Genomic DNA, 20,682 nt, shown 5'->3' on the forward strand with positions numbered 1-20,682 from the left:
TAGCACCCAAGGGCACAAGAGGTAATCTGCTTTATAAACCTCAGCTTGTTTTACTTTTAAAAACCCTAGCATTTAGGAAAGTGGAAAAGTCTTTAAAGAGCATTTGCTTCCACTAAAAATTACATTTTTGGCAGTTTTGTGAAAATTTGGTGATGGATTCTTTGTGACCTCCCAATTCATAAATGTAAACAACCAAAGCGCATTCAACTTTATGACCGACTCCTGACAACTATTAGAACCTGTCCAGTGGATAGGATTTTCCAAGACCAAGGTGGGCATGGAATAGTTCCAGCAACCCAACTTTACATTTCTTTTCATTCAAAGCATTACATCTCTCTGCCAAATGCAGTTCTTTTCTTCACATTCTTACCCATCTTATCTTTGAGAACTATGTCTTCCAGAGGCCGTATAATTTGTGCGGATGACATTGTATGGATGGTAAAACAAGTGAAAATCATCAGAACTGATTTAAAGTAAAAGATTAAAAATCAGATTCGTAGCCAAATACAGAAATAGTCTGATTCAAAATCCAGAGTTTAAAAAGAAAAACAAATATTGACAGTGGTTTGAATTTTTTCAAAGATAGAAATGGCTCAAGATTAACAAGGAGCACCCTGTATCTGAACTAGATCAACTTAATTGCGTTTTTATTTTTCTCGGATACTTTGCTAGCATTACTAAGACACGTGTTTCTCAGTCCAGGGTAGATGATGGGGTTCACAAGTTGCAGTGGGAGACTCCATTCCTAGACTGTCTCCCAAAGCAAATAGTACCAAGAATAACTTTCTTCAGATTTACTATGGACAAATTCACTTAATAATTCTTCACAAATGATATGCTCAGCTCCTGGGAGGATGGGAATCACTGTAAATGCACGGTCTATCTTCTGTTTCCCCCAGGATATGAAGGCTCAGTGCTCACAACGCTGCGTCCTGCTTCACATTCAAGCGGATGACTCTTGCTCGATGATGTTCAATGCAATGATCTCAGCACCCTCCTGGTCATGGTTGTTGGCCCCCAACTCCCTCAGCTCCTGATGGCAGATGTAAACAGGGAGGTCGCCAGCCTCAGCCGAGGCTGCAGCACGAGAAGCCGAGCGGTTGGCGGGGCGTCTTCCCCAACGCTGGCTCCATTGGATTTTGAACTGGTTCCATTGGCGCTTCACGGTGGTTTGGACCTGGAAGAGAAAAAGGTCAGGAACGTGACCCTTGGAGTTTATCAGAGATTAAAACTCGAGTTTTGATCTCAAAGGCAGAGTTGTATATGCTGTGGCCTTGAAGTGTACCATCCTGGGAGGGAAAAGAGTGGCCAAGTGGGAGAAGGGAGTTGCTTGTCTAAGTTAATACTGACAAGGCTGTTTGCTATTTTGGGCAAAACTTTTCCTCAGCTCTCAAATCCAGTGAGTGAAAGCTGATGTGGTTTCATAATATGGAGTACATGCCACAGCACTGGGGAAAGTTAGGAAATATTTATCTGATATTTATCTATGACAATGCAAATTTTTAAATACAATTCTTTTTAGAAAATATGTGCTCCAACCATGTAGCTCTACATTTTATGATAATATCACCATAAAGTGTGTTTCTTCTTATTCACATGGCTTGAGATGAGGTATGCCAGGTAAAACTTAAGGTGATGGAAACCATTTGTGCGCACGTGTGCGTGTGTGTGTGTGTGTGTGTGTGTGTAAATATTTAGAGCTAGCCAAGACAGAGAATTGTAAGTTTAATACGAGTTTTCAAAAGGGCCCAGTAGAAACAAAACATTTGTTTTGTCTCATCACTTAAAAAAATAATCCTTAATTAGAGTATCCATGTATACTGAAGTACTCAGCACAGAATGAGGGCAAAGCACTTGATGTCTATTTTAATTTTTAAAGTTATTATTACAGAAAGTTCACAACCTTCTCTAATTGCATTCTAAAATTATAACCCATCCTTTTGTGTGGAGAGGGCAATCTGCTTCAATTTATAAACCACACATATAAAAGAGACCCTGAGCAGCAAGCAAATGACATCTCAATAATTACAATTTAATAAGGGCAATTATCTCCACAGGTTGAACCTGATGCTGCTTTGGTGATAAGAATAAGAACATTGAATCAGTGCTCTTCAAAACAAAACAAAACAAAACAACAAAACCCACCAGGGAGACTCTCATTGCTTCTTAAAATCAACAGAAATATTAAGAGATACTAGTGTATAACATTAAAAAGTTTTGAATTTATAAATAAATTTATCTCTGACATAAAAAAGAGCAAAGAACACAAATTGCTTTGCAATTTGGATTTTATCAAGTGATTTATTGCTGTTTGAAAAATGAAGGGCTGGTTTGGTGGTGTAAGATGTAACTGTTACAACTGGCTTCAATCTGTAACTCATCAGCAACATCACCAAGCAGGAAAAAGGGCCCTTAGATACCTAATAATTTATTTATATGTATGGAAAGTCCATGTCAAAATGTTAGAAGAACTGTAGAAAATATCTGATACTTAAGTGTGTTCTCATGGACATTTTCTGATTCCTGTTTTGATATGTCTCCCAGTTCCTTCCCTGCTTCTAGTCTAACCCACAAACCCTCCATTTCCTAAAATAGTCACCACCAGTAAGAATGAAAATGAAAAATTCAATCTCACCATTGTAAAACTCACATATTTGCCTCTAGGTCTCTGCTAAAACAATATTCAGTGAGAGAATTCCCATCACAGCTTCATCTCATGCACCTGGAAATAACTTCCTTCAACTGTGAGACTTCTGCCTGTGCTGAGTGTTGTAAGGGTGATACATAGATTTGTACACAGAATGCCCAGCTGAGGCCCAGATGTTTGACATCCAGAGGCTGTGATATTATATTTGGCATAGTGTATACTATCTATATTATTAGAAATGTCACATTGACCCATTCTTCCAGTAGCAGAATCTTACTGAAAATGGAAATGGTTTCTTTATTTTTAAAAACCCTCAACAACACAGAGACAATACATCAAATGAACTCAAGCCATTTCAATTATTAGGAGTGCCTCGGGGTTTGCTTTCAGTTTGACATTCCCAATGACAGCATCATAGGTAAAGTACAATACATTTCTGTGGTATTTTTACAAATGCACTAAATCCTCTTGTGCTTTTCAAGGCATGCCCATCCAGATTTGATTTTTATATTAGCTTTGTTTTGTTATTATGGCAGATGAAAAAAATTCATTTTATGTGCTGCCTGAAAGAACTCAAAGAGCAAGAGCATTCACTGGTGATACTCTACTTAACATAATTTAAACCCTTTTCATTGATTAGATTTTACTCTCAAAAAAGGAGGGATTTCTGTAGCAGCTAGCAATATAATAATGTTTCTTATCTATCCTAAGCCTCTAATCTAGCCACTGGCCATAAAAAATGTACAATATATCTTTGTTGAGTGAAGGAATGAGCATTGGATGAGGGGAGGAAAGAATAAAATTTACCAAAGAGAGGAAAAAATTAAAACTTCCACAATAGGTTGAACAGGCCACAGAGCAGGAAACTATTTTAGGTGTTCACTGAGTATTATTTAACTAAAGAAATAAAGAATAGAAAATATATTAAGCATCAATTGATAATGGTTAGAAAATATATCTAATAGGAAAATAACATATTGGTATCTTAATGAAGTCTCATAGAATGATCAATAGGAATTAATTTTAAATACATTTTCACTAGAATTATGCAAACCTAGAGAAAGTACAGTTCATTCTCTCCAAGGTCTTAGAGTGGAAAACTAGACATTGTTAGTTTAGTTAATTTAATTGGGAATCAGAAAATCTCCAGTCTTGGCTATCACAACTAGGTTGGGGTGATAGCAGCTCTACTTTCATGTTTTAATAATTGAATTCCCAGGTAAGACTTTCTTAGAAGAAAGGGTACTGTCACCTCCAAGAATATTTGCCATGTAAATCTCTAGATTTTACCCATCTGAATATTCAGATAACATATATATATATATTTAAATTTGAGGATCATTTTTGACTTAACATCAGGATTATTTTCAAAATGTGAAGCAGTATTTTGACACTAGAATCAAGCAATTTTCAAATAGGATGGTAGCAGGGCGCTAGTGGCTCATGCCTATAATCCTAACTACTAAGGAGGCTGAGATCTGAGATCTGAGGATTTCGGTTCAGGCAGGAAAGTTCGTGAGACTCTTATCTCCAATAAACCACAAGAAAACAGGAAATGGCACTGTGGCTCAAGTGATAGAGCAGTTGCCTTGAGCAGAAGAGCTGTGGGACAGACCCCAGGCCCAGACCCAGAGTTCAAGCCCCATGACTGACCAAAAAAAAGGTGTGTGTGAGGGGGAGATGGTGAATAAGTGAAAACTAATAATATATTGGCTCTGTCCCAACTAGGGAATGGATCTTCTTTAAGAATAGGGAAATAGTGTCTTTTTCTATGGGAACTCTCAGAAGAGTTTTAACTATGCTTCAAGAAGGATACAACAAAATGGTAAGAATATAGTTGCCTATTTGGTTCCTACCTGCATTTCTACCACATATCCACAGGAAAGTTTCATCTGAAGTAGTGGAAAAACATAATCCTACTTAGTCATAAAACTCTATGAGATCAACTGTGGATATGAACTCCAAGAAAATATGTACAAAGCCCTGGGTTAACTATAAAATACCTTCCTTTATAAATGGTGATAGTATTGCCTACCTCGTTGTTGCAGAAGCAGTAGATAGTCGCGACAAAGAATCCCTAAAAAGAGAAGGAAAAATAGAATTGAAGTTGTTTTGGTGTATATGTGTTGTTTCACAATTGATTATCAAGTTTGCCTGGAGTCATTTCATGACTGCAATAGCACATATGGCATGAGAATTATACCTTCTATTCAGTGCTACACTTCAAAATTATTCAATTAGAAATGTATTTTCTTGTTGGAATGCCGATATTCAGAAACCAGGACAATTCTAGCAAATTTGGTTAATATATCTTATAGCATCCAGTGAATCTTTGAAAAGCACACATGTCATAGTGTATAACTGTGGGCCTGTGTTCTGTTTTGTCAGAGTGAATTAGACTGGTACCTTTGCTACCTCTATGTTCATCTTTTTTTTTTTTTTGTCGGTCGTGGGGCTTGAACTCTGGGCCTGGGTGCTGTCCCTCAGCTCTTCAGCTCAAGGCGAGCACTCTACCACTTGAGCTACAGCGCCACTTCCTCTATGTTCATCTTTTAAATAAGCAACAAGGATATGTACAGTTAACTTCTGAGGTCCTAGCTACTGTTTTAAAGATTCTTTGTGCCCAAATTTTAATTATGACCAAAATAACAGCTTAAACAACACCTAAACTTTCTTTTAAGCCCAATTAATGCTGGTATCCTCCTCAAATTAATAATTTTGGTAGTAAAAAAAGTGAAATTTAATTTGAAATTTATAATTGAGATAGGAAAACTTTGTCTAAGAGCCTGTAGAGGAATCTTTCCCAAATGATAATGGAGCCTTGCCCCTCAGACCCTATCCTGCTCTCAAAAATCCTAGCTGTGAGATCTGATCTCTGACAAAGCTTTTAGGTGAACGGACAAGGGCAGACATCCTCTTCTCCAATGTGATGGAGTCTGCGTAGCTCAGGACAGCCCCTGAAACGATTCTCTCCTATATGGGGAGAGATTCAGGAACAACTATTCTTTATATTCACTGAACTGTTGTAGATCCTGACATCTGGCTGACAGATGAAGGAGGACAGAGCAGGAAGTATGGGAGGTTCTGTACAAATGCATTGCTTCTTGTTTCTCCAGAGTCACAATAATTTATGACAGGAAGATCTGACCATTCTTCTGTTGTGGTATCTCTGCCTGGGTGGAGCCAATGAGGGTCCTGAGATAAAGGAACAGCACAAGTAAGTGCCTTGAAGAACCCAGTTTCCTTCAGAATTTTGGTTGGGTCTGTCGGGTTGAAGACTGTGTCATGACATTTAAGATCACAGGCTTTAAATCCTACTTCTACGCATCTAACCAAATGATCACAAACAAGGCCATACTAAAGCTACCAGCACAACTATGTTTATGGCAGCATTATTCACCATAGCTAAGATATGGAACCAACCCAGATGCCCCTCAGTAAATGAATGAATTAAGAAAATGTGGTGTGTATATATATATATATATATATATATATATATATATATATATATATATATATGTGTGTGTGTGTGTGTGTGTGTGTGTATGTGTGTATACATACGCGTGCACACACACACACACACACACACACACACACACACACACACACACACACACACACAATGGAATTCTATGCCTCCATCAGAAAGAATGACACTGCCCATTTGTTAGGAAATGAAAAGACTTGGAAAAAAATATATTAAGTGAAGTAAGCCAGGTCCAAAGAAACATAGGTCCCATGGCTTCTCTTATTTGCAATAACTATTATACATCTAAGATAATTTCACCAGACAAGCAAAAAAGGTCAAAGCTATGTACATATGACCATAAAAGATGATGCTAAGCAAAATGAACTCCAATATAGGGACACAAGAGGTTCTTTTGTTGCTGTTGTTTTTAATGTACTATGTGATTTTTAAAATTTCTTTTGTATGTTCTTCCCCCATGGTATAACCCCTGTTGTCACTGTTTTTGATTCTGGTGCCCTGCATCTTGTACATAAATTTTTCTGATTTGGAGAGGGGAAGGGAAATAACAAAATGCTGAAACAAGGATACAGGTTGACCCATTGTAACAATGAGATGTACAAGACACTATGTTGAAAATGAACTTTACAACTTGGGTGGGGGGAGTTGTGGAGGTGGGAGGGAAAGGATAGTAGGGGAAAATAAAGGAGGGGTAACAATGCTTGATAGGAAATGTACTCATTACCTTACTCATGTAACTGTAATCCCTCTGTACAGTATCTTTACAATTAAAAATAAAAAAGAAAAAAAGATCACAGGCTTTAGAATTAGATAGATCAACTAGGTGAATACCTGGAAATGAATCAGAGAGTGCATGAGGTAATCATATATCTTCCCAAGCAGCTTGTTGGAGGGCCTCCAGGGAAAGACAACGAACTGGATTCCCAGCAGGGGCACCAGGATCATGGTGGCCTTCACAGCCTTCAGGTACATGTAAGACTCTGCCTCATGGGTTTGCCTCATCTTGGTCACAAGCACCCGGACAATGTTCAGCAGAAAGAAGAAATTGACCTGTAACAATATGATATTATGAGCAAATTATTTTGACAAGTGGTAATTAAGGATACCTATGGTCTTCGATTCCTGTTTGACAAACAGGAGAGTAGATGTCACCCATACACAATGTAAAAGATTGTCTGATGGGAAGCACCAGACAGGATCTGGAGGCTTCCGTATAACTGAAGACCCTTTTCAGGTTTGGTTTCAATGTTGCCCTTCTTTTCCTAAAAGGGAAACTGTTTCCTCTACATGTAACTAGAGTAGGTTCAACTCGAATTTATTCTTTATTTAGATGTTTATAATTTTTATGAAGGAGAGTTACAACAACACTTGCCAGCTCGTACCAGTTTGTGTTTTTGTTATTAAGACTTGCCCTTAGCCAGGACTATTTACCTGAAAGTGAAATAAGGAATGAGAATTTTATCTTGAAAATTCCTATGTAGTAGAGACAGCAGCTAGCCCAGCTTTCTTATAAATAATATTTTTAAAAGTAACTTCATTGAAATATAATTTACATGAAATGAAATGCAGATTTCAATCATAAATTTGAGAAGTTTAGTTTACAAATATATCTCTCTGTATAGCAACCACTCCAAAGAGGATATAAGGTACACTATGACCCTGTCTCCATCTAGTATAGTATAAATACCTAGGCACAGACTCGCCAATTCCTACAGTAACAGCGGGTTTATCTTGGTAAGGACTGGCAAGATGGCTCTATTTCATATTCCCTCCAGTAGTACACAGGAGTTACAGTTGCTCTGCACCATTGCTAATTCTTGGCCATCACTTTTAGTGTTATCTATGCTGGTTGGGGTGTGGTGTCAACTCATTGCTATTTAGTCTGCATTGCTTTGATGGCTAAGGAGGTTGAACCCTTTTTAAATAAATTTATTGTTTTTCTAGGAATATTGAAAATCCTCTTTAAACAGTCATAATTTTTCTATAGGCAATTTATGAACCCTTTCTTAAGTATTCTTTGTAGACTGCTTTAGAAATCTTTTCATACCTCAAGCTCATGAAGATATTTACCTAATGGTCAGCTATTATTCATACAATTTTGAGTGGGATTACTCTATTTTGGGTTCATTTCCATGTATCTACTTTAGAGGGTAGCTGTTAGAAACAGTATGTCAATATTTATGTAATGCCTGAAATACTTTATGTGTGTGATCAGTAGTTATTATGGCAATGGCTCATGTATCAATTATGAAGTAAAAATGTTTTTGCTTCGTATAGTATAGACAGGAGTTAATATACACAATGGCATTTCACTTTCTTTTTCAGCAATAAAGAAAGTGTTTTTCACATTTACCTAGGAGAGTCTAGCTGTAGAAAAGTTTCATAATATGTTATACTGCTGTCATGGTATGTATGCAAATAAACTGATATAACCTCTCCCTCCATAAAGAAAGCAAAAGATACTTGTTGAAAAATATGGATTTTCTTATTCTAGAGTATTATCAAATTGGTTTCACTCTGAAGTTTTCACATATGTACTACATATATATAGTATATTTACAACATTCCCAACAAAGAAATAATATTGTTACTAAGGGACTGAAACACCAGTTCTTACCACCAATGCTGCCATGACAGGGCCATGGATGATGTACAGCAGATGGGTATCCACACTCAGCCAGCAGCTGAAAACGACGGAGGCGACACTCAATACAAATGCATTTCATTTATGAATAAAAGGAATAAAATGATCATAGTACTTACTTGTCATTGAAGTACAGAGCTCTAGTAATGGCATGGATAATGGTAGGCACCAGTGGAAACCCTAAAAAAGAGAAACATAAATTACACTTGGGGATTGGGTCATAACTTCTAGTTATCCTTGCTTGGAAGAAGCTAGCATCCTTGCCCAAAACTGTGGCAAGTTATCTTCTATGAGGACTATGTAAAAGTTGACTTTAGTCAAGCCAGAACTTTGGTTAGACAACCAGATACTTCAGAGAATTTGGTTAAGAGTATTCAGATAATTAAGAGCCTTTCACTAGTTACCTAGTGTAGTAGTTACATGATAACTTCCTTTATGACCGTCATTACCATTGTTATGTTTATGATCTCGATTTTCATGAAGACTATTAACTGAAACCAGAAATTTCTTCATTGGGAGCAAACTAGACTCTTATGGAGAGACAGTGGGACACTCTGAAACTATGGTGATATCATTAATCTTATACCTTCCTTCTATATATTTCATTTTTCTGTATGCTTATAGCATGGGCATTAATCCTGTATAGTTTTACACATATACTTTAAGGAAGCCAGTGTATTTTCTACTCTGTTTTCTGTCTGCAGATCATTCTTGGAAGTAGTGTTGTATTCATTTTCCCAGCTAAACACAGAGTACTAGTGAAACCATCGTTGAATTTACCAGTGGAACAACAGAGGTCATTCTGACAACATTTTGCCAAATCACCTTTTTAAAATAAATTTTATTCTGTAAATATAAAGTTGGAATCTTCCTTAAAAGCATCTTTTTGGGGGAACTCATATGTATCTAGTTACAGTAAGATACTTTTTGGTTTGATTGAAACACCTGGAGAGGTATTTTTTTTTATTATCATCAGATTTTAAAAAATGTGTCTCAGGTGAGAATTAAGCCTATCGACTTTTACCTTCTGTGATCTATATGCATAAAGCCTCACTTTTGAAACCTATGAAAGATATGATGCTATAGGACTATTAAACTTTGACCTGAAATAATTTTTAGTTGAACTATTTACTCAAAAGGATTGTGTTATTCACAGCAGTTTTAATATGCAATTTCTTCATCTGAGCAAAAACTCACCCTGGATTTATTCTGAACCACACATTTCAGAATTAGCAAAAGAGGCATATGGAAATCTGAATCCTACCTGCTCATTCTGTAGAGAGGTAATGTATGCTCTCTAGTGAATATAGAGAGGGTACAGCCCCCCACATCTAACTCCTGGAGTTCTTTGTCTATGTTTTGTTTTTTCTTCCTTCTTGCTTTCTTTCTCCAGATCCTGAGATTTGTAACAACCTATCCAAGCCCCCAAAGATAATGACAAGAAAAACAAGATTCTTATAAAAGGGAAAATAATGCTGTTTGTTCAATGTTAAAGTCCATGAAAGGACTTTTCCCAATGGAAAATTTTCTGAGTGTGGCAGATAGATGATTTTGAATAGTCAAAACTGGTTTAAGAAATAGGTTATAAATTTTTTCTTAGTGGTAATAAACTAGATTTGACAGAAGGTTTGTGTGTGTGTGTGTGAGTGTGAGTGTGTGTGTGTGTGTGTGTGTGTGTGTGTGTGTTGAGTCTGAGGTAAATGTCATTTTTCAGATTCTGTTACTGGCAACTAAAATGTGATAGCATCATCATTTCAATTATGAAGACTTTCACACACCTGTAGCTCTGCTCCACTATTATAGGGACAGCCTACTGTGTTTTAGCAATATCTTTGATTAAAATGGGCATAACAGAAAAAGACAGTCTTACATAGGGGCAGCACAGATATACAGATCATGAAAATGTCTATTGTATAGACTTCCCAAGGCACGTTTCTGGAAAGTTGGTAACAGTGCTTGTTGTTTAGATTTTCAATGAAATATCTGATTTTTTTTTTAAAAAAAGCCCTGCATCCTTTTCCTTCCTAACCAAATATTCCTTCCTCACTGTATCCGTTTGTAAGAAAATGGAAAGACTTGGAAAAAAATTATATTAAGTGAAATAAGCTAGTCCCAAAGAAACATAGGTTGCATGGTTTTAGTTATTAGAATGTGCCTATAAGTCTTCAAATTAACACAATGAGGGTAAAAGACAAAAAATTACACTTGAACATGACAAATTAAACAGGACTGTAAATATTCACACAGTGAGACCAAAGGAGGATATTCTTAGGAGAGGATCACAAAGGTTTAATAGCTATGTGCACATGATCATATAAAATGATATTTATTGAAAGGAAGTCCAAGAAATGGAAAGAAGAGGTTTTTCAGTTATTTTACTTTTTGTTTAAGTTTTGTTTTTATCCCTTTCCCTTTGTCCCTGTTTCTGATTCTGTACTTTTGGTCTTGTATATAAGTTTATCTGTTTTGTTGAGAGTAAGGGGGAACACACATGGTAGGACAAAGGGTGAACTAATGCAGCAGTGATACTCACTAGACACTATGTTGAAGGTGAACTATATAACTTGTGGGGGAAGGGCATCAGGAGGAAAAAAACTGAGAGAAAATGAGGGAAGAGGTGACACTGTTCAAAAAGAAATGGGTAGACCAAGCTGAAGGTCATTGTAGCCTCTGCTCTGAGATCTACAGCCATTCTTCAGAGCAGTTTGTAAGGAAAGCCTTCAGCTCTATGATCAGTGACGGAGGCCCATGAGATTCTCCTTCTGGGATGTAATTTAGGAACGAATAACTTCTTTTGGGTTGGGGGGCATAAAGTAGTGTGTGTTTCTGTCCTAATTATGTTTCCTTCTTAGTGTCTCATCTTTCCTCTTTCCAAAGAGAATGGATTTTTCAGATCCTTGGAGGAGGGGAGAAATTCTAGAGAGTTCTGAAAGACATTTACTGTCCTTTAGTTAGGACAGACCTAACTGGTGTTATGCTTTTGACAGTCATAGTCTATACTATGACATTGGGCATCAGCTACTTGAAGACCTTTGTGATTCTTCTTGCTTCTCAGTTGGACTCCGTTTTCTGATTTTTCACTGGAGGAGTCCTGTTGATGACGGACAGAAAGAGACTGAGGAAGCGCTCTGCAAATGTGTGATAAAGTAACAGGGGGTCTAGTCAGCACTCTGCTCCATCAGGACATGCTTTCCATCCATCCATGACTTAGTTTATTTCCTCAGGACACTCGTCCACTCTGTTCTTTGAGACCAAGACTACAAGACAATATAAATACGTAAACACAAATGAAGAGGGCTCCAAACTCAGTTGGAGGAAATACATACCCCAGCCAAGGAGGTAATACCAGAGCATGCGCTGACTGTTAGCAAACACAGCCACCACGATGAGAGTATGGAGATAGATCCCTTCACACAGCATCCAAAAGTAGTTGCAGGCCATCATATATTGGTGGAAGAAGTGCAAAATCTTGCAAGTCACCTATCGGAAAGAATGAAGACATCAATAGAGGTCCATTAGTGACCTAAGGATAACTATAAACAGGAGACAAAATATCTTCATTGAGCAGTTTCTCTAAGACTCTGTCAACATTGGCACCCTCTGTACCCACAAATCAGTGGTTGAGTACAGATTTATGCCAATAGAAGCCAAGCCCACAAAAGTGTTCTTTCTCTGTTATATCCTGGGTACTTATCCAAGACATCTTTCTTTCTTTGGCAGCCCTTGGGTTTGAACCTAGGACCTTGCCACTTGCTAGGTAGGTTCTCTACCATTTGAATCACACCTATGGCCCCCTTTTGTGGCTCAGTTTTCTTTCAGATAGGATCTCATGATTTTTCCTGTGACCCTCTTAGTTATAACTCTAACACAACTGGTCTAGACACACATATTACTCCTAGCTTGGTTGAGATGGAGATATCACCTGGATGGCTCTAGACCATCATCCTTCAAAGTAGCATACTAGAAAAGATGCCTTTCAAGTAGCATACTTCATTACTTAAGATATTTTGGGATTTCACATTGGAGCCTAAATTTCATATGGAAATTTTACTTGTTTATGGTGTTTAATCCTAGGATATATTTAAGTACTGCAAAGTTAAAATACAATGCAGACATAGGGATCTTTTGATGGGGAGACAGATACAGAAACAAGAAAGTGTCACCATGCATGGCTTCTACAGAAGGAAAATGTCTAGCCAACTTTACGGTAGATACCAAAACCTAACACTTAAGTCAGAGGAAAAACAACTGAACCAACTAGTATGGGCTATGCTCTTAATATTAAATAAACTACTTAATTTATGAACAAACAAAAGAAGAGTAGATGAGCATATTCAACCAAAGTTGAACACATTAATGAGCTCTGCCAAGCATTCTTCTTCAAACTTTTGCATCTGGGGATGCAATACAGACCAATGCACAGCAATACAAATGCCTCATTATTATTGGCTTTAAATTTTTTATGACAGTATTGGATTAAAATAAAGAGACTTCAGTGAGTATCTCTCTTGTCTCTTTAGTTACTGGAGATATATATGCTTGGAAAGTTAAAATTTAAGAGATATTTCCTTGTAAAAAATGAGAAATATTTTGCCAGCTTCCTTTAGATGAAGAAAGAAAAATGCTTTTAATTCTGCCTCTCAGCTCTACATGGAGATAATCAAATGAACAGATAAAATAAGAAATGGAATTGTAGATATTAATGGAAATGAAGTCTTCAAATGACACAATGACAAGGGGAAATTTTCACATCACTCAATAAGCTGAGATCTGTTTAATCCTTCTTTATGCCCTTTTTGTTGTTGTTGGTAGTGGATATGGGGCTTGAACTCTGGGCCTGGGCACTGTCCTTGCGCTCTTCAGCTCAAGGCGAGCGCTCTACCACTTGAGCCACAGTGCCACTTCAGTTTTCTAGTGGTTTATTGGAGATAAGAGTCTCACAGACTTTCCTGCCCTGGCTGGCTTTGAACCACTATCTTCAGATCTCACACTCCTGAGTAGCTAGGATTGATTACAGGTGTGAGCCACTGGCGCCCGGCTCCCATGAGTTATTTTGAATTTAGCTTACAAAAAGAACAAAATAGAAAAATGTGAAAGAATATAATTCCTATAAGAGAACATGCATAATCAAACATTTCGGAGGGAAGAAACTACTTTGGTGACGTGACTACAAATCCAGAGATTCATCACTGAGCAAGAACATTCCATTTTCTCTCTGTCTCTGTCTCTCTCTCCACAGTAAAATTAAAACCTTCTAAGAGTAGTGTACTAATATTTTGGATTACTCAGCATCTCTCCAAAACATAACTTTCTGAAAATTATTCCATTTAGTGTTGTATAGACAATCTTTGTGTGTCTTCTTTACTGATTCAGTGATTGGGTCAAAATTTAAAAACAATACTCATTGCTTTACATATGTACATCATCTAGACAATAAAATTAAATTAAAAAATTAAAAACAAAACAAAATAAAACCCTACATCTTTGCCTTTAGTTTTCTTAAGAGGGTAAACATCTTTCAAATTAGTAATTCTATTTTTCTTTTCAAAAAGCCATATACTTGAATCATCAAAAATAGACTGAGTGCTTCTATGTATGGCTTCCAGAATTATTTGAAAGCAATGTTTCAAATTATTCATTTGAAGTAACCTTAAGTACATAATTCTGCATAAGATTTAACAATGCTGATCACACGAATCTCAACTTTTGGATACTGTTATGTCTGTCTCTTAAAAAGAAGAAAAGTACTCCTAAGAAAGATAGAGCTTGAGACGAGCAGTTAAACCTGAGTTCTTGTTCATTCCCAATATATTCAAATATACGACAATAAAGAAAATGTCTTCTTTCTTGATACCTATTATTGTTCCAACTGCAATCCACTTAAGTTAACACTTGACTGGGAAAAAGATAGTTAAGAAATTGGGCTTCTATGAATGCATTTACGAAAGATCCATTTTCACAGTAAGAATACAAAATTTTCATTGTGTATCTCTTAGAGACAGTAAACAACTTCAAGGATGAGCAATGTATAAAACATGTCTACTTGAGAGCTCATTGTTGCTTTTCTTGAACTAATTTTGCTTTCCTAGAGAGACAACTCACATGTTTACTTTTAAATATAGAAAGTTAAGCAATTTAATAAAACTATCATTGGAAAATGGGTTCAGAGAAAGTACTAAAAGACAAATGTCCTAGTTTCTATATGCTTCACAGTTCACAAGAATGAATTCGCTTTTTTTCACTGCACTGAGTTTTGGCCTATACTACTTACATGTGCTGTGTGACAGACACGTGCTCCCATGTTTTGTCTTATGGAGAAAACAGACAATTGGGCCTGTGAGAGCACACACAGTGGGTTCTGACACTGTGATGTGGCTCCATTTAGACAGAAGTGGGTTGCTAGTGAAGGCCCATTCTCATTGTATAGAGCCTGGGAGGAAAGGAGGTTTTGTTTTTAGATATACAGAGGGAGAAAAAAAATATCCAATTACTTTTTCCTTTTTCATGAAAAAAAATCACAATTCAAAATAGATTAAAACATGAATGAATCCCACATTTATGGTTGTGAGACAAGGAAAGTTTTATGGGAGGCTCAGCTCATTCTGAAAGATGATGGAGGAGATGTGATGAATAGATATTTTCAGATGAGATCAAGAGTATTCACGGTGGTATGACCAAAGACAGACTACTTAGAGATAATAAAAAATTAAAATAGTTATTTTCCTCAAATAATAGCCATTCACATCAGCCTAATGACTGTTTTGTTACTCTGATGGCCAGATGAGGTGAAGCAGTTTCTGTAATTTAGTAGTGAACTCAGAAAAAAGAGCCAGACTTCGTAATTATTTCATGAAGATAAAGATTAGCACAATCTCACAATAGGGAAAAATGCCCATTTCCAGTTACACTTGAGGAGAGGCTGGAAACATGACATAAAGGGATGAGACTCCCAAAAGACAGAGAGGAAAAGTTTAATTGTGAAAAAATTTAATTTGTAATTTGAATATAGCTCTCATGTTGACATGGTTGGTTATTCCATAACAGAAGTGTCATTCACTAGCTTATCTCCTACCTCAGCTTTCTCAGCGTTTCCACTCTCCCTCCATGGGAAATGAAAAGTCAGAAATTGTGACTATTCTATTTTGGGAGATGCCTAGTGAATTGCTTCTGTCTCTTTTAATCTGAATGGACAGCTCAGCTTCATCAAAACTGTACTTGTATGTCCAATTATGGGACAATCACTGCTTTGCAATGGCTGATCCCATTTCTTGAAGGACATATGTTTATATATTTATTATATATTTAATGCTTATTATAATATATTTATTATATTAAATACTAATAATTTATATATACATATATATTATATATACACCCAAGGAAATAAATAAAGTCAAGAATACCATGTACTATAGAAAAGAGAGATGACTTGTATAAGATAGGTCTGTGCTTGAACTCTGTATCTATATATTCAGTGGGGGGAAATCTTGCCTTCACTAAGACTACTTTCTAGCTTCATAATGTGATAATACCTATTTCCAAGTGGGGTTTTGTGAGGATTAAATTAAGTGAGATGCATTTTTATTTAAATTTGATGGCACTAAAAAAGAAAACTCATCAAGGTAAATCCATTTGGTCACATTTTTTTTCAGCTAACACAGGACTTTGTCTCCAGTAGCAGATGCCATGGTTTAAAAAGATGGATCATAATGCCTTTCTGGATATATTCATACTACAAAAAATGATTAACACTCTGGATTCATTAGAAGCCTAATTAAGCTGCTTTCCCATGCTATGCCACTGTCAAGCAGGATGCATGCTCTGGGCAGATTTCATACATTTTTGTCACTGGGTTGGCAGAACTGTCAAATGTCAGTTTTGAAAGATGAGGCTATCTACAGATGCTTGCATTTAAGCAGAGAAATGAAAATGAAAATATCCCCTGGCATTCCCCATGTGCTAGCAGCTTCTGTTTGTGCCACCAGACGCCTTCTCCATCCTGTTTCTCACCACCCTGGGCCCAGAGGAATACATGTGTATGTCTCCATCAGGGGCTTCTTTGCCCTCTAGTTTCTGGGTGAGCTCAGCTAATGGAGAGCTGAAAGTAAGCAAAGGAAGGGTATTTATTCCCGATCTATGCCATGGGGTTACCACAGGTTGGTTGCATCTGGAGACAGCAGTCCTGAGTTTCTGAATGTCAGCCTACCCCATACCACTTCTCTGTCTTTGGGTTCCTTCATCTTTCCCTCCTCTTGTCTCTTCAGGCCTACAGTGGAGGAACTTGTGAGTGGATTGTTCGTGCATTTGCATTAGGATGAAAATATAGATTTGGGGGGCTGGGAAGGTGGCTCAGTGGTAGAGCACTTGCCTTGCATGCCTGAGGCCCTGGGTTCACTTCCTCAGCACCACATAAGCAAAAAGAAAAAAGCTGGAAGTGGCGCTGTGGCTCAAGTGGTAGAGTGCTAGCCTTGAGCAGAAGAGCTGAGGGACAGCGCCCAGGCCCAGAGTTCAGGCCCCACGACTGGACCAAAAAAAAAAAAAAAAAAGAAAAAAGAAAATATAGATTTGTTGATGTTTCAGAACAAAAATTGATCAAATGTTGGTCATTTCTAATGAAATATCATAAATAGTTATATACTTAAACTGTTTTTGAATCAACCAATTGAAGTACAGGCCAGTTATATAGAAAAATGATTTGTTATTAAGAATAAGAAAGGTAGACTTATTAAAGAGATGGAAAGAAAATATGTGTGGATTTTTTGAGATAAAGATATTTGGGACGATAAATATGATTGAAGGACATTGTATAGATTTAAGAAAATAGCCTATTAAAGTTATTGAGATGGAGTAGGGATAAGAGAGAAATAGAGAGGGGACATGCAAATGTGATCAATATATATATGGAAATGTCATAGTGAAACCCCTTTGTACAAATAGTATGTGTAAATAAAAAGGAAATATGTACTGAAGTATGATGCTCTCAAAAATAAAATTAAACACAAAATCATGCAAGCTAACCGGATCCCTTCGCACCAGCTCTCCATTGGGTACGACTTCAACCAGGTGGATGATGATAATTATCGAATTCAGAATGTAGGTAAGAAACATGTTCTTGTGCAGTGTAACCCTCTGGCATGCAAGGCTCCTGGAAGACAAAGTAACATAAAACATTACATGGCACCACAATGTTGACATTTCTAGGAAGAAATTATTTAGTGGCATTTTTTGTGTTTTCCTTAGCAACAGATAAAGAAAATATACATATACATCCACATATACATATACATCCATATACATGCAAGATGTAACATGGGTCTCATCTTTAAGACTTACTACATTTCTTCTTGAGTCATCTCTCTGCCTATCTGTCTGTCTGTCTGTCATCTATCATATAATTTATTTATTTTTTGTTGGTTGTGAGGCTTGAACTCAGGGCCTGGGCTCCTGAGTTCTTTTTGCTCAAGGTTAGTGCTCTACCATTTTGAGCCACAGCACCACTTCTGGTTTCCTGGTGCTTATGGAGGTAAGAATCTTACACATTTTCCTGCCCATGCTGGCTTTGAACTTCAGTCCTCTGATCTCATCCTCTTGAGTAGCCAGGATTCCAAGAGTGAGCCACCAGTGCCCGGCCTGACTTTTAAACAGAACATTAAAAACCTTTTTTTTTTCAGTCATAGAGGCGTATAGAATTCAGTGTTCAAGATGGCTTCATAAAAAAAGTGAAAGTAGGTGCTAAAATCCCTTTAAGTTATACAAATGTAGAATTAATTAAGGGAAGGGTTCTTTGAAGAGACACTGTTAGGTTTTGCAGTGTGCTTCACGTGGAAAGTCTACTGAGCTTGATAAGAGAAAAAACACGTAGCACATCACGCAGGAGATGGCAGAAAGAATAGCTTAGGTCATTAGTATTGACTTTGCTATTATTTAAATTACACACCTATTTTGCTCAAGTTGCAGAAGGTATAGAAATTCAATTTTTGTTTTATTATCTTGTTAGTTGTACATACAAGTTGCCATTTAACAATTTATGAATACAATGGCATTTTGATCAATATCACTCCCCCAACTCAATTTTTAAATTTAAGATAACAAAGATTTTATATATTACTTCAATATATCAACTATCCAGTGGTACAGGGAGCACGATTCTTATTTGTGTTAGGGTTACCTAGTCTTGCCAAAGTATAAGCACATTTAAATTGGGGGGTAATCTGTAATGATTTCACTTTAACACATATTTCAGATTTTTAGTGAATTACTGGGCTATTCTATAGCATCCTGTGTATTCAGTAACGTCAAATTCCTCTGTGTCTGCTTAGTCAACTGGCTTGCGGGTGTCTGAAGGGTTGCTCCTTCTAATTGACCCTGTGAGGCACATGTGGAGAGCTCTGCAGGCTTCAGAGTGAGATTTCAATGGCATAATTATGAATGAGGCAGAAGCTCTCAAGTGGAGCAAGCTAACATCTCATTTTGAGTTCATGAAACTTTTATGAAACTGACTATTTGTATATTGCAAAAATAACCCTGAAAATACAGAGTTAAGCAATAGATGGATTTTTTTGGCTCAAGTTTCACATAAATGATGCCATTTAAGTGCACAAATGATAAAAACTTTTTACTGTGAAATGCAGCAGAGATATTAAAAGTGATGTTGACTGAAAAAAAATTTAAGACAAGTTTGACTAAGAGGTAAAATTTAAGGATAGGTCACAATTTCTTTCTATTTTCAGAATCATTGAATCATTTTTAATATATATACACATATACAAAAAAGTTGAAGAGTCAGCAATGTAATTTAATGTTAAGAAAAGAGACTTTTCACATTTTTAAATAAAATGATTAAGCAGAAGTATACAATTTATGAATAACATCTTTTGTTAAGTGAACCATTGTGACCTGTGTATTTCATTCACATCTTGAGCTAGTGGCTGCCTTGCTGTACCAGCTTCTCATGATTAGATACAGATGATAAATCAATAAGACTTGTCTCTTCCTCCAACATCTGGGGCTTAAGTTGCTGTCTTGGTATATCCTTGAAATTGAGAGATAACTAGTTCAAACTCAGTGCTGACAGTCACCATGACACTCCCTCTAGCTTCACCAGAATCACTTTTGTTTTGGGTCTAACTTGAGTTGAAAGCTATTTTACTTGGCTTATATGGTATACCTTTATCCATTTTCAGTGACTTGATACAGAAAACATGGGTAAAAGGACCTTCTTTTCTTTGCCAATGCTCTTGTAATGTTTACCTTTGAAGTCCTGACTATACCTATAACTTGTATGATTACAAATATGGAGGACTTTCTTTTACTTTTCTTATGGTTATATATATGTATAGTAGGTATACTATATATACAAATATATGCTATATATTATATAAACAACTTAAAAAGAAAACTCTTAGTAGCAGACTCTTTAATCAAAGCTGTGAGAGTCATGATGATGCATTTATTCACCATAATGAAGAACAATTGAGAAAATGAGACATCACAAAATGAATCATGTTATGTGATTACTCTGCCATGTTCTGATCAGTATAATTGAAAATACTCTTCCACTTCTAGTGATTAATTCATCATGCCTTGCTCTTTCTCAGGGTTTCTTCTGTTAAAGCCCTTATGGAAACAGATATTGACTGTTTGCTTATGTTATTATTCACTATTCAGTTAAAATTACTATTTAATTTCATTGCTACAAGAATCTTGAAAATGATGTAGACAAAGATTTTAAATAATTGAGATAAAAATAGTTGTTGTATCCAGGCTCTGGTGGCTCATGCTTGTAATCCTAGCTACTCAGGAGGCTGAGATCTGAGGATCACAGTTCAAAGCTAGCCCAGGAAGGAAAGTCTATGAGACTCTCATCTTTAATTAATCACCCAAAGAAACCTCCTGGAAGTGGCT

General features: G+C 36.6%; 1 protein-coding gene across 1 annotated transcript in view; it reads right to left on the minus strand.

Moving 5' to 3' along the window:
• Positions 1-567: 567 nt before the first annotated feature.
• The window catches only part of Calcr (calcitonin receptor), a 34,044-nt gene continuing 13,929 nt past the window's right edge, over positions 568-20,682 (minus strand). The window contains exons 6-12 of the mRNA XM_069997275.1: positions 17,797-17,923; positions 12,105-12,258; positions 8,898-8,958; positions 8,752-8,818; positions 6,966-7,184; positions 4,683-4,724; positions 568-1,177 (exon numbers count right to left, since the gene is read on the minus strand). Coding sequence (XP_069853376.1) covers positions 944-1,177; positions 4,683-4,724; positions 6,966-7,184; positions 8,752-8,818; positions 8,898-8,958; positions 12,105-12,258; positions 17,797-17,923 — 904 coding nt within the window. The 3' untranslated portion in view covers positions 568-943. The remainder of the gene's footprint in view (positions 1,178-4,682; positions 4,725-6,965; positions 7,185-8,751; positions 8,819-8,897; positions 8,959-12,104; positions 12,259-17,796; positions 17,924-20,682) is intronic.

The sequence above is a fragment of the Dipodomys merriami genome, unplaced genomic scaffold, assembly GCF_024711535.1.
Source record: "Dipodomys merriami isolate MVZ:Mamm:240054 unplaced genomic scaffold, mDipMer1.0.p SCAF_5, whole genome shotgun sequence".
NCBI classification, from domain to species: Eukaryota; Metazoa; Chordata; class Mammalia; order Rodentia; family Heteromyidae; genus Dipodomys; species Dipodomys merriami.